At 45.1% G+C, this 15,194-nt stretch overlaps 1 protein-coding gene across 9 annotated transcripts in view; it reads left to right on the forward strand.

The window, feature by feature from the left end:
- The window catches only part of adgrg6 (adhesion G protein-coupled receptor G6), a 76,607-nt gene that overhangs the window by 35,253 nt on the left and 26,160 nt on the right, over positions 1 to 15,194 (forward strand). For 2 of the 9 annotated variants that reach the window (XM_023952800.1, XM_023952801.1), the window contains 6 exons: positions 4,114 to 4,161; positions 5,940 to 6,011; positions 6,281 to 6,388; positions 6,761 to 6,838; positions 13,273 to 13,352; positions 15,144 to 15,190. In XM_023952800.1, coding sequence (XP_023808568.1) covers positions 4,114 to 4,161; positions 5,940 to 6,011; positions 6,281 to 6,388; positions 6,761 to 6,838; positions 13,273 to 13,352; positions 15,144 to 15,190 — 433 coding nt within the window. Of the gene's footprint in view, positions 1 to 4,113; positions 4,162 to 5,939; positions 6,012 to 6,280; positions 6,389 to 6,760; positions 6,839 to 8,435; positions 9,015 to 13,272; positions 13,353 to 15,143; positions 15,191 to 15,194 lie in introns of all 9 variants that reach the window. The other 7 variants (XM_023952802.1, XM_023952804.1, XM_023952798.1 and 4 more) reach the window with 4 other exon arrangements.

Genomic DNA, 15,194 nt, shown 5'->3' on the forward strand with positions numbered 1-15,194 from the left:
GGTTATTTATGGCTTTATGTTCCTCTCGTATGCCTTCGTACTGGCGGGTCCCAATGAAACCACGTCTGGGAGGCACATCCGTGGGAATCGTGGCGCCCCGTCAGTCCCTACAGGAAATGTTCAGGAAGTTTGTTTGTTGTCCACAAATGCAACATTTGTCATTGTTAGAAAGTATTTCCTGTCTGTCGCGTTCACCTGAAATTTTCATTTTTATCAATAAAAACAGTAAAACACTTTATCCTGTAGAAACATCTCAAATATTCTTTAATCCATAAAACTGAGTGCATTTATTTGACAAACAACACAAAGTGAATATGAATAATAATAATGAAATATTAAAATTCTACTGTTCTTAACTCTGATTCCAGGCAGATTCTAATCATGTTTACTATAAATACAAATGCGATAGACACAGACTCAATGCATGCGAACCCTGAACATTCCCACCAGATGTATAAAATCCTTACACATGCAGGCAGGCCTGAGATATGCAAACTGAACGTACACAGACTGAATCCACGGGTTGACATGTGCAGACGGAATTCAAGCAGACCGGATTCACGCAGACCTAATTCACGCAGACTGAATTCATGCAGACGGAATTGACCCAGACAAAATTCACGCAGACCAAATTCACGCAGATAGAATTCAAGCAGACCGGATTCACGTAGATGGAATTCAAACAGGCTGAATTCACACAGGCTGAATTCACACAGACCGGATTCACGCAGACCGAATTCACGCAGACTGAATTCACGCAGACCGGATTCACGCAGACTGGATTCACGCAGACCGGATTCACGTAGATGGAATTCAAACAGGCTGAATTCACACAGGCTGAATTCACGCAGACTGAATTCACGCAGACCGAATTCACGCAGACTGAATTCACGCAGACCGGATTCACGCAGACTGAATTCACGCAGACTGAATTCACGCAGACCGGATTCATGCAGACTGAATTCACGCAGACTGAATTCACGCAGACTGAATTCACGCAGACCGAATTCACGCAGACTGAATTCACGCAGACCGGATTCACGCAGACTGGATTCACGCAGACCGGATTCACGTAGATGGAATTCAAACAGGCTGAATTCACACAGGCTGAATTCACGCAGACTGAATTCACGCAGACTGAATTCACGCAGACCGGATTCACGCAGACTGAATTCACGCAGACCGAATTCACGCAGACTGAATTCACGCAGACCTAATTCACCCAGACTGAATTCATGCAGACGGAATTGACCCAGACAAAATTCACGCAGACCAAATTCACGCAGATAGAATTCAAGCAGACCGGATTCACGTAGATGGAATTCAAACAGGCTGAATTCACACAGGCTGAATTCACACAGGCTGAATTCACACAGACCGGATTCACGCAGACCGAATTCACGCAGACTGAATTCACGCAGACCGGATTCACGCAGACTGGATTCACGCAGACCGGATTCACGTAGATGGAATTCAAACAGGCTGAATTCACACAGGCTGAATTCACACAGGCTGAATTCACACAGACCGAATTCACGCAGACCGAATTCACGCAGACTGAATTCACGCAGACCGAATTCACTCAGACTGAATTCACGCAGACTGAATTCACGCAGACCGGATTCATGCAGACTGAATTCACGCAGACTGAATTCACGCAGACTGAATTCACGCAGACCGAATTCACGCAGACTGAATTCACGCAGACCGGATTCACGCAGACTGGATTCACGCAGACCGGATTCACGTAGATGGAATTCAAACAGGCTGAATTCACACAGGCTGAATTCACGCAGACTGAATTCACGCAGACTGAATTCACGCAGACCGGATTCACGCAGACTGAATTCACGCAGACCGAATTCACGCAGACTGAATTCACGCAGACTGAATTCACGCAGACCGGATTCATGCAGACTGAATTCACGCAGACTGAATTCACGCAGACTGAATTCACGCAGACCGAATTCACGCAGACCGAATTCACGCAGACTGAATTCACGCAGACCGAATTCACGCAGACCGGATTCACGCAGACCGAATTTACGCAGACCGAATTCACGCAGACCGAATTCACGCAGACTGAATTCACGCAGACTGAATTCACGCAGACTGAATTCACGCAGACTGAATTCACGCAGACCAAATTCACGCAGACCGAATTCACGCAGACCGGATTCACGCAGACTGGATTCACGCAGACTGAATTCATGCAGTCTAGACATATTCAGATTTGATGCATGCTGACTTGATGAATAAAAACAAAACATAACGTTTCAACACAAAAACATGAGTTAAAGGGCTGCCATAAATTTTTAAGTCAAGATTACAAATGTAATTTGTTGGGGTAAAGTCATCCATTGTTGTATTAAATTAAAATATCTTGTGTTTTATTTTAATATAGATTTGAAACCCATGCTAATATCTTTGCTTTTTTTCTGAATCAATTAAAAAAGTTAAATTTTTTTAAGCAGTGGGTTTCAGTCAAATTAAGTTGCAAATGTCATTCAGAAGAACTAAAAGTATAAAAAATAAAATACCCTAAATTAGAACTACAATAGTTGAGCACCAAGGCTCTTCCATCCTTTCAGTCATTTACTTCATCCCTTTTAGTGCTGCCTGAGCTTAACGTGGCCACTGTTGGGTGACGGCTGGGTACAAGTTTGTTGCAGGGCCACAGAATCACACACACACAAACACAAACCGAGGGACAATATAGACTCTATATTATAGAGTAATCAATCAACTCATGAAGCACGTTTGGGAGGAAACACAGGTGGCTCCACACACACCAGAGCCTTCTCACTGAAAGGTGGGAGCGCTGACCACTACTCTACCATGCCGCCAATCGAGTCTGGACTTCATGAAGGCTTCTTCTTTTGAGCAAAAAGCTAACAGTTTTCCCATTTAGCGCCATCTAATGGTTGCAGATTGGAGGTGCCAAAAGAAGATGGGACTCTTAATGTTAAATCAACTGACTCCTAAATGCTAAGAATCTTTCTGAAGAGCTTACGTTCTTTCCCGTTTTTCCTTTTGCTTTCTCTGAACCTCTGTATTTCCTTTTCTTTGGTGTATCCTTCTATTGGATGTTTTTCCCTTCATTCAGGCCCAAAGCGCTTTTCCCTTCTTAGTCCCGTTCACCCACACATTCACAGACCTGCCATCCAAGGCATTGACCGGCCCACCAGGAGAACACCGCAGTCACACCCGCCATAAAGGACCTGCAGAAGCATGTTGCCGTTAGGAAAAGCTGCTCATGCAGTTTAGGGACAAAGGGGAAAACATTTCTGCCGTCGAGTCAGAAGTCATGAATGAAAGTCGACTTACTGAACTCATTCCCCAAACTCAAATCATGGTCACTTTCTAGTTGGATGTACAGATTCATACTATGATCAGGCACTACTGGAGTCCATTCCAAACTCATAGAATAGCTAAACCATCACACTTCCACTTCCGTGCTTCATACTTGAAAAATCTTTGTTTTGCCGGTTTGACACGTCTGTCCTCTGCCTTTCAGTTAATGTGAGATTTTTGAACATGACGTTAAAAAAGTGTTGTTGAATGGATCCAGAGATATAAAATTATCAGTGGAGAAGAAGTTATCAAAGAGATGTCAGAGACAGAAGAGGAAGAGAATCCACTCAGCTGATTGCTTCAGGGATTTTCTGATAAACCCCTTAACCTTATTCCTGTCCAGTAAAACACTGTGTCTCCATCAGAATGACCTTGATCACATTTCAGAAGGACAAAGTACTCAAGTAGTACCGGATTATCAAGCTCTGACATTCTCCGGGATTCATGCACGAGAGCGTTTTGTGAATTTCAATGACGGAAAACGAGCGTCTGAAGTGCTTGTTTGAATTCATTTGCTCAATTTTTTTTCAAAAAGTTCTCATCTTGTGAGTCCAGAAAACAGTTTTACTTCAGTTTATCAACAGCAACCTGCAGCAAAAATCACAAAACTGTTTATTTTTCTGTTAAAAATGAAATTCTTTTTTAATTCTATGGTTGAAAGCACGTTTATTTTTGGTTGCTTTGTGGGGATCTGTGAAGTTTTGTCTTGCATTTATGCCATTATTCCTTAAAAAGATGTTGTTGTTTTTGTCTTTTAAGGCGTCAACACACCATTCAGCAGCGGCTGTACCACCATGGGATGTCCAGGTAAGAACAATCAACACTTGCAACTGAAGAAAAGACCTGAAATACTTGGAGTGGCTCAGTTGTTTCCTAATTAAGTTTGTTGAACTAAAACCTCCAAGTGAACCATTCTGAATGTTAATAGTCAGGCTTAGAAGAAGAAAAAGAAAAGTCTTTTATTTAGGTTTAAATTTGCTAAACACTTCACTTTCTCACATATGAGTCCCACGCTTCTCTAATGAGCTCCTGCAGGGTTTTTACCTTCAGTTTCCCATGAAACACAGCAAGTGGAACCTCTGACCTTCTGCCAGGAACATTATGTACATCTAAGGTTTTCCTCTGTGACCGCCTCCATATTTATTGTACATGAATCTCGAGGGGAATCGAACCCTTTGGATGGTGGTTTCTGCTCCGCTCTCTGCTGGTTTTGCATTAATGACCCCAGGGAACCTCGTCTCCTGAAGGTTTTGTGGGAGGGGGGCGCCTCCATGTCTCCGAGGTTAAACGAATCCCCTCCAGCTATGTCCTTTAAAGGGGAAAGTCTTTAACGTCAGTCAGGCTTGTGTGCAAAATGTGAGCATTTTGAACCTCTGTGCTCTTATTTTGTAAAAGAAAAACTGCAAGAAGTAAAAGGAAATAAATTGAGAAACATGAAAAACTAAAACGATGACTGATCCTTAAAGGGGGAATGATTTCAGAGAACGACATAAACATTCGTTAAAAAGATTTCTAAAAATAGCTAAATGTTGAAAAAACTTTCTTTAAAAAGGCAAACTTGCACATTCTGTAGAATTTATGGTGTCTCAGCAGTTTTCCTCAAACTATGGCAGCATCATTTACTATTGATGCAAAGACAAACAGATTTGGACCAATCACGTCCTTCCAGCGTGTCACACGTTCTGACAGAACCGTGGCGAAAAAGGCTGGCTGGCGTTCTGACCCCACAACAAAAATGTTGTTCTCAGAAGCTCCAGAAGCTTCGAAGGACAATTCCTCCAAGGATCGGTTTTCAGGGAATTGAGCTCATGAGACGAGTAGAGAGGAGACAATGAGCCGTTGAGGTCAGCAGGTCACGGGAGGCGATGGCTCAGCGGAACAACAAGTCGGTTAGTGTTTTTGTTATCGTGTGCTGCAGACTTTGACGGCTGAACTCTGACGTGTTTCCTAGAGTCACAAATCCAGAAAATCAGAACTTTTCACCTGTAAAGTCAAAATGGAGTGTTTTTTTGTTTTTTTAAATAGTGTGCAGTTCTTTCTGGAGGTCTGATAGATGAAAACTGAAAAAACCTTCGCTTCTAAACTGAATTTAGTCCTTCTTTCCGTGAAGAAAGGAGAAAAAAGTTTGGACTAAACGGTAAAACTTGTCGTTCAGACTGACCCTGACCTGAAAGCTTCAGCCTTTCAGGTTCCCTCACCCGGTATGGATATGTGCCCAATACGTCATCTAAAACAATAAATAGAGCGGCCGATCACCATCCTCTGATGCATACCTCACTGCACATGAGTGTTCAACCACATGGAGCGCCGCGCTCCGCTAGCTGGGATAGGCTCCAGCAACCCTGTGACCCCCAAAGGGGATTTCAGAAATAGATGGAGGACAGATGGATGAGGTAACTCAGACCTCCTCCACCAAAACAGACGTTTCCCACACTTTCAATGAAACCAGCGAGGGTGAATTTAGTTTCAACCCAAAGCTTTGTGTTCTCCGTCTGGATCCGTCCGGCCTTCGTCGGTCTTGTCAGCCTCTCATCACCCTCTGCATCTTTGTCTCTGTTTTCTCCAAACCTCTGCTCCTCCACCAGCCGATTCCCCCACCGCCTCCCCACCCACTGTCTCCACTAACACCATCCATGCTACTAACAGCACTGCACACGGTAAGCACTCACCACCCCCCGCCCACCTTCATCAGCCTCTGCTTCATCATCATCACTTCACTTTTGTTTGCTGTCGTCTTCAAATGTTTAAAAACCAAAGATTTTTGAACTTTTTCTCTTTTTTTCTTTTGCATTTTCTCCTCTGAGATCTAAGCTTCATTTTTCACCAAAAATGCAGATTTTTTTTTCTTTCTTTACTGAGGTGAAACGGCGAGCTCCCTTCATGAGGGTAGTGGTTGTTTTAATCCCCTCATCATTTGTCATTCTAGTCCCCATACTCATCTCTCCAACCACCACCACCCCCTCCAGTAGCATGCCTCTAATCCCCTCCATCAGCACCGTCTCCTCCATCCCACCCAGCTCCTCCTCTTCTTCCGGTAAGCCCTCACGTGCTCCACAGAAGAAAGGGAACCTGTTGAGTTCACCCGTCTTTAAACTGTAGCTTTTGAGACTATAGAAAGTAAAACAGTTAATAAGAAACCTGCAAATAGGAGAGTCTTTCTATATCATGTTCCATCAAACGTATGTTGTCTTCAATTTAAAATAAAGTTGTGTTTCCTTCTCGGTTGAAGTTTGTGTTTAGTTTGGGAAGAACTCAACAGTCGATTGAGGCGTTTTTTATTTTTTTCCCCTCCAAGACCAAAACAAACTGAAACCAGCCATAAGTGACGCTGATAAGAGCATCCATAAATCTGTGTTGATGCATGCAGTCTGACTAACAGCGTTGGATGCTTTACTTCCCCCTTCAGCACAGGAGACCAGCAGCATCCAACCGGCTGTGTCATCTGCTCCCACTAACCCTCCAGCTACTAACCCATCAGTGCTTGGTAAGAGCGCCACCTGTCTGCCTGAAACTCTCATGCGTTCTGCTGCTTCCTCCTGAAGCAAATACTCGATCCTGTACAAAACACAAGGAGCAGATCATTTTTAAAACCTGTTTGGGTTCTGTGGGTTTTTGGGTGGTCCGGGTCTGTGGAGGGTCATCGAGAGGATGGGCTGCGTCTTAAGGGGGGCGCAGGTGTGTCTGGCAGTTCCCTTAAAGGCTGGTTTTCACGGGTCCGTCTGCGGGCCGTCTGCGTTGGCGCAAACGTCGTTCACTTATCAATCAGAACGATGACATCGCCTCCGTCGCGTCTGCGTCCATCTCTGCTCAATGCAAACTTTAGGCAGGAGCTCTATGTCCGGTCCGTTTAGGCGTCAGTTTCACAGCAAAAAGGCGGAGAAACGGGAAAACTTCAATTGTACTTTCAAAATAAAATCCCTACAACTTCATTTCATAATTACGGGGACGTGCTCACGTGATAACAGCACCACGGACGTGGAAAGTTTAATTGTGGAGGTTGTAGCATCACATCTGACATAAAACATGTTTTCTACGAGGACTCAGTGAGGAAAGAGTGGACGTGGGCTTTGACCACATAAGTGTGGGGCGAGCGAATACAGCTGAACGGTACACTTCCTGCAGGTCACCTGCCTACAGGTTTGATCATATTTTTACCCGCAGACATCTCAGATCCTCCTGTCAGGGCAGTTGGGACGATTGCTTTACCAGCCCTGCAGCTCTTCAGTCTACAGCATTTTTCTAATTCTGTCTTCTTGTTTTGCACACCACCTGTCCTGAACCGGTCATTTTTAAGTCTCATAGAAAGTTTTCCTTCAAAATAATCCTTCAGGAATTGAACCGGTCCTTCTTTTCTCTCTGTACGTCGGGAAAACCTTCCTCCTCTTGGTTTTCCAGCCTCATTTCTTCTCCCCAAATGCTTCCAGCAACTCCTCAGCTGCTGTTCCTAACTGCCGTCCGACCGCGGACTAACCCAGCCGGCGTTTCCTCTTCCTCTCTGGGAAACACACGACCTCGTCATCGGTTGTGTTTCAGGGTTCACTTCCTTGCTGCCTCTTCAATCAACATCAGTTTCTCCTGTAAATCAAAGGAGGTTTTTTCTGAATGTTAGTGTTGATCCTCTGGTTAGTCCTGTGGATCCAGATGCAGATCTCGAGGGCCGGTGTTTCTTTTCTCGGGGGGTGCACACCTTATCCATGTGATTAGTAGTGCTGCAGATTTTGCTGTGATCATTTATCACTTTATTGTTTTTCTTTTTTAATATACGCTTTTATTCAGCAAGTAAAAGAAAACACAAAACGGCTCCTTTGCTGTGATCTACACAGCAAAAACTGAACCTCTGTTTGCCTCTTTAAAGAAAATTTCGGCCAATGGCGTGAGACGTTTTGACTCATTTCTGAGGGGCTTTCTTTAGGCAGGGAGGCTCTGGTTTTGTGTGAAATTAACCCCCCCCCCCAAAATAACAATAATGTCGATTTTCATTCATTGGAGGTTAATTGGTAAATGCATAGAATTGTGTTGTGCTAGACTGTGTTTCATTGCCATTTGCTGATGACCTGTCACCTGCTTTTTCGCGGCGACAGTGGAGAAGACTTCTGCAAACTCCCCCCCGCCTGGAGGCCGGCCCCCACAGCCCAAACATCTGGCTGCTGCTCCCGGCCAAAGTTTGGACTTCATTTTTGGATTAATTACAGCGAGAGACTCTGTTTGTAAACCTGCTGGACCACAGGTCCAACCTGCAATCAGACCATGTAGGCGAGCGAGCTCCCCCAGCCAAGAAGCTTCTCTAGCTCACACCCACCCCCACCCAAAGGCACTGATTCGGGCCAAAAGGTTCGCCCCGATCCCCAGCCCTTCATCTCCGCGAGAACATCCTCGCTCTAGAACCCAGTCCTTCCTCCGAGGAGTGTCCGCCTACCGGACGTCCAAGCTCTCCCTGGGCTACATCTCCACCCCCCTGAGGAAGAGGCCGAACAGTGGGAGACGCCCTCCCCGCACCACCTTCCCCCCCGGGAAGTTGGAGGTTCGAATCACCAAACCAACTGTCGCTCCGACAGCCTGGCCTGAGCTGAAAGGCGTCCACCGAGCCACTACCAAGGAGAGCGCCACGGCTGTCCCGCGCCCCCCGGCCCCCCAGGGGCCATCCGCGGGACAGCATCAAGGTGAGGCTTTAGACACGAAAGAGTCTTCCATGTCCCCGTCCGCACTGAGCTACAGGAAGAACAAACCTGTTGGCCGTCACTGGTCGCTCCTGAGCACGAGCGACTGGACGCACGCTCCGGATGACCCCCCCACGTCTGACATCTTCATGTATGACCTCGTGGAGGCGAGCGGCTCTTCCAATGTGCACGACGCCCCCCCAAGCCTGGAGGGCTCAGCTCAGACCCCCCCAGAGCCTTCAGACTCCAGTTTACCGGAGAAGACGTTTCAGAAGGATTCAGAGGACGACCCTGAGGACACGGGGGGGCTCCAGCCGAAAATATCTCCGCCCCCCCCACCCTCCTCCGCTGCCTTCGCTCCCCCAAAACTCATGATTGTAGCTGAGATCTTCCAGCAGGATCCCATCCCCGCCTCCGTCGCCTCATACTGCTCTTATTCTTCTGCCTCCCAGCCTCTTCTCTTTCCGCTCAAATCTGCTCCATCCTCACAGACCCCCCCTTCCATCCTCCCCTCCCCCCCTCCTCGACTCACCTTCATCTCCTCGTTTTCACAAATGGAGCAAAGTTTTCCAGAAAACTCTCCGCCTCCTCTGCTGGCGCCTTCAAGGCATCAATTTGAGGCGTTGGCTGTTCCCGCCGGACGTTCGCCTCCCTCTTTTTCTGACTCGTTCGATGGGGGACTGCCCCCCTCTGAGGGACAGTCCCCCATCGGAGCGTCTCACGCTCTCAGCGCCGACGGTGGTCGAACGTTTGATTCAGGGGGATTTCTCTTTTTGTCGGCCGCTCTTCCCGTCGCGTTTCCTTCTGATCTGAGGGACTCAATGGAGACTCCGCCTCTTCCTCATCCATCTGGGCTGGACCGCTCTTCCAGCGACTTCTCAACAACCGCCGCTCCACTTCATGAAGAAAAGTCGGTTTCTTGGACCTCATCACCTTCGACGTGGCGTCCAGGTCCTCGTGGCGGCCTGTCGCTCGCCGTGCATGCAGACGCTCCTCCTCTTCATCCTGGAGCTGAGGAGTCGCTTTCTGCAGTCCAGACACTTTGGGCCGGGTCACGTCCTTCAGATCAGAAGCTGCACCTGCAGAACCAGAGGATCCCGGATTCTGCCCATGCAGCTGCTGGTACCGCCAGCGCACCGGATCGCCACACCAGCCGCGTGCTGCAGTTCTCCGCCTTCCCGCTGCCAACACTTCAGGCAAGTCAAAGCCCCCGACACCCAATCCCGACCCCCCAGCTTGAGGTCACACATCAGAATAACCGACACAGCCCAGAGCAAACGCTGGGGTTTGATGCTAGAGAGGAATCGAACCCTAACGTGCAGCACGCTGAGGTTTGGCCCTCCCTCTCTCTTTCAGACAGTCTCACTCCTCTTTCCTCCTCCTCGTCTGTTCACATCAACCTCTCACTTTCTCCACCTCTGCATCCCTCCTCCCTCATCATTTCATCTTTCACTCCTCTCCCCCCCAGCTCATCACTCCCCCCAGTCCTCCGAGAACAAACAGCACAGCAGCCCCCCCACAGGAAAAATGCTCCTTCCCAGCGTCCTGGACACAAAAAAGAGTTTTCAGTGCCGCTTCCTTCCCCAGCTGCCCCCCCACAGCCACTACATTCAGCTCAAACCCAAAACGAGCGACCGGCGACCCCCCCCAGGTTAGTCTCATGGTTTGGTCCAGCAGAAATCTCTCCAAAGATCCATCCTGCAGGTGAGATGGATTCAGGGGAGTTCAGCTCGCCGCCTCGCTCCACGGCGCCATCAACGCCAACCGCTGCCCCAGTTCTTCCAACCCCCCCACACGCTTTTGACCTCAATACCCCTTCTTCCACCCCCCCCTTTGGTTCCTCTATCAGTGCTCTCAATCAGAGTTTTGCTCCCGGGCACGAATACCTCCAGCGCCCGGGGTCTGAAACAGGCCTGAAAGGTTCCTCCCATTCCAATAAAACCGCCGTCGTTTCGCTCAAAGAGGGACGACTGGAAGCGTTGACCACGCCCCCTTCCACCGTTCCCGCTCAGAGCAAGTCCAAATCCAGCGAGGATCCGAATCCCGGAGCTTCTGGAATCCTGGATCCAGAGCACGGAAACCCTTCTCCAACCCCACACGTAGTTCTTCACGCTCATGAGCCCATGAAGGACGCGCCTGCACTCGGTCTGTCCAACGCCGTGAGTGTGTCGGCTCACGGCGGCGGCGGCGATGCCACGGACTTAGCTGCCGCGCTTTCTGGGCCCTGCCAATGTAAACGGCGCTTTGATTTGTCATGTCTGTGTGGAGTTTCATCGGGGAACAGTATGTGGAGCTTTAACAACGACCCGTAGACGTAGAAAAGAATGAAAATCATCTCCGTGATTTGAATGAAGTCTTAAAATCTCTTTACAAAGACACTGAAAAGGTTTAGAGTTTTGTTAAACTCCTGCAGGGGGCGGGGCTTCTGAAGCATCCCATCGTTTTGGGACCCAGGTTTAGACGTCTCTGATGCTCCCGTGGCTCATGGGGGGCAAAAAATGTAACAAACCTTTAAACAAATGTTTTTTTAAATCAGATTATTTTTATAGTTATCATTTGAAGACCCACTCCGATGAAAATGGCGTTTTTCTGATGACGGGGGACATAAATAAGCAAAGTTAAACTGTAAGTGTTTCTTTATTCAAATGGGGAGGTTCAAAAGGTCGTGACACATTTGTGTCACAAGCGCCTTTCCCAGAGCTCTCTGCAGCAGGGAAGGGAAAGGGGGCGGGGTTGCTACGCCCACAACTCCCGCCACTCTGCAGAAAGTACATCTTAGAAAACAACTGAGGTTCTGAGATGGTCGGAGTGGGAATTTAAAAAGTGTTAAAGAAGATTTTAAGACTGAGTATGTGTTTATTTCCGTCTTGAGGTGGTTGGGATTCACATCATGTCTGCACAGGATAACAAGAGTAAAGTAGATGAATGATTTTAGAAGGAAGAGCTGTTAATCATGCCAGAGGGTGGTGGTGTCCGTCTGTGGTTGCATCCATATAGGGTGTAGTTTTCCTTCCTTCAGTCTGCTCTAACCACCCTCATCCTCATGTGGTCTAAGTCTTCCGTCCGCTTGTCTTCTCTGACCCTGACTATTAGAAATCCAGATGATTTTCTCTTCAAAAGGGGAAACGAATCACAGGTGTGAAGGTTTCTTGGTGTCCCTGGGAGATGGTGGAGTCTGTCTGTTCAGTAGCTTCAAACACAGATGCTAGAGCGACCCCTACAGGCTGCAGTGGGGCACTGCAGGAGAGCTGACAGCCACACAAACCAGAGATGCAGATGCTTTCCTAAATTATGAGCTCTGACGTCAATTTGGAATGATGAAAAACTCTAAAGTGATGGATTTATCCACCAATCGAAGGGCTGCAGCCTAAAAAGGTTTTCATTGGTGCAATTGAACAAGTTTTTCTCAGATTAATAAAAGTGCAGAATTTGCTGACATTTAGCCCATAAAAAGCAAGAAATGCTCCTATTTTTGTTTTTAGGGCTCGCTAAAGAATTTCCTTGTTTTATTTAAATGAAGAAGAATTTCTTTATTTGGAACATTTTACAGATAAAATCCCAGAGGGCTTAACAACCTACAAGTAAAACGCAATACAAACTAATAAATAAAACAAAAAAAGTCCAATGAAGTAAAAAAATGTCTAAACAAATACAAGGCAGGAAGTTGATAAATTAACTAAAGCTTTTCTGAATAAAAGGTTTTTTAAAGAATCAGCAAAACAGAACAATTGGAAGTAAATTGTGATAAGAATAAAAATAGATAATAATAAAATAATCACCTTTTTTTATTAGGATAAAATCTTTCAAAATCTGTATTTTTTGCTATAAAATGTGGTTTCGGATGACATGTTTGTTTTTGAAACCTAAAAACAGTAACACTGATATTTTAGCAGCAAGAAAGTCTGAAGTAAACGATTGTTGCTGATAGAAAATAGCAGAGAACCTGAACAAAAAGCAGATATAATTGGAAATAAGAACAGATGGTCAGATGAAAGGATTTTGTCATCAGGATGTCAGCTGACAGTTACCGACCCATCTAATAACATCGTCATTTAAATTGTAAAGATTCTGTTCTTGGTTCAGAGGTGAAATGAAGAACTTGCAGGAAAGTGAAGTAGCAGTCTGACATATTGGCTCTGTGGCTGGAATCGTCTCCTGCTGTGCTCCACAGACAGACGTAAAGGGCAGTCAGTGGGGAAAAATCCTCCCGTTTGTCAGCGCTGTGATGTTTTTGTCTCTGTTTGTCGTTGCTCGTCTTCAGAAGATTTGTTCTACCGGGTTTCCTTCTGGACCACATCAGAGCTGAGTCAGCAGGCCGTGGAAAGAGCCGTGTCACTGCTGGTAAGAACGCTGCGATTAAAAAAAAAAGGAAAGAAAAGAAAAAGAGAACGCTGCGATTACTTCCTGTTAACACAGAAAGGTGAAGGTTAACCACCCTTCATCATCCTCACCAATCAGTTCCATCTGTTTAGTGTGAAAACAGTCACTTTGATTCAATTTGATTTGATTTGATAGGATAGAATATGATTTGATTAAATGTGATTGGATTTGATGTGATACACAATTTGATTTGATATATAAGATTTTAACTTAATTTGATTTGATTTGATTTGATTCAAGTTTTGTAGTCAAAGCAGTAAAGAATGTACACAGATTTATCAAAGTCATTACAGAAATGATGAAGTGCATAGATAAAAAAAACAGAAACTAAAACAGACAAAAAAGACACTTAAATCACAAAAAATGAAAAAACAGTCGTTAACTAAAGTTAAGTAGAGTTTGATTTATTGCTTGAAAAGGAGTGGGAAGAAGTGAGTTTACATTATCCCACCCCTATAGGGTAAATTCATTTGATAGTTTTACTCCGTAATCCGGTTCTGAGCCAATAGATTCTTTTCAAGTTACTAAATCCAGCGTCTAGTAATGATTGATTATCTTCAGAAACCATTCATTTATGATTTCAGTAAACAGTAACTGTTATGTAATAATTATTGATTATCATTAGAAGACATGATCACATTAAACCAGTAATTATTGCTGCACATTGCAGATCAAGTACAGAAAAATTTTATTTAAACCTTTCAGTAATCATTATCGCACATTATAATGTAAAACTCATTGGTTGTTATTAAAAGATCTCGGATTATTTCACCACAATCACACATGTATGTGGAATTATTCAAACACCTGTTGATCCTTAACTCCCATTATCTTTATATCCTGAAATCAGAGTTTCTTTCTACATTTTCTTGAATACTTGGATATTTGAACATTGAGCTCATTTTATCCACACAGAGAGCTAACGGGAATATTTCATCATTTTTTCTTTTTTTTTTTTACTGCAGTCAGAGCAACAAAAAAGTTGTGAAGTTGAACTGTTACAAATCAGAGCTGGCAGCGGTGTATTTGGTTTTGTTTTGGCCTAGGTTTTGCTAGTTTGCATGAAGGACAGATAAATGAAGTACAGTTTAACCCTTTAACTCCTGAGATGTCACCGCCGACGCCTGAATAAAAATATATTTTGCTGTAAATTTTGAAGTCCTGTCCGAATCCACCAGGATACCAAAAAAATCCCAAAATTTCCCCAAAAGTCTCTGTGAAAAACCAGTGTGCATTGATGCTCATTAGATTGGCAAATATAGACCACAATGCATTGCGTTTGAACAATTTTTCATGTGGAAAACGTGGAATTTGTTTTTATATTAACCATCTTATTTATGATTTATTCTCAAACAGTCTTTGTAAAATGTTACACAGACATGACAAGCTCACAGTTCTGATTTTGTACGGAGGGATTTCTGTGTCATTACACCAAACACAACACTTCCATTAAACATTTAATGCTCAAGAAGGTTTTATATGCTCTGGAAACTGCAAACGTGTACATTTTTACACTCAAAATACTGAGTGTTGTGTTTGGAATAAGAGAAAAAAAAATCCCTCCATGCAACGGTTTCACCGAAATGCAGTATTTTTGACGAAGCAGTAAAAGAATGAAAGTCTTTTTTTATGCTCTGTCGGTAACAAATGTGGACTTAAGAGATTCACAACCTCAACAGAGAAACTTCAGCTTTTTTTCCTCCAGAAAATGAAACAACTGAATGAACATCTGGATCTGTTCTCCTCCTGCAGCTTAATCAAGCTTTCCATAAGTGGACCCACTCCGTGGAGCACTTCAGGTAT

This window comes from Oryzias latipes, chromosome 24 (assembly GCF_002234675.1).
Source record: "Oryzias latipes chromosome 24, ASM223467v1".
Taxonomy (NCBI): Eukaryota; Metazoa; Chordata; class Actinopteri; order Beloniformes; family Adrianichthyidae; genus Oryzias; species Oryzias latipes.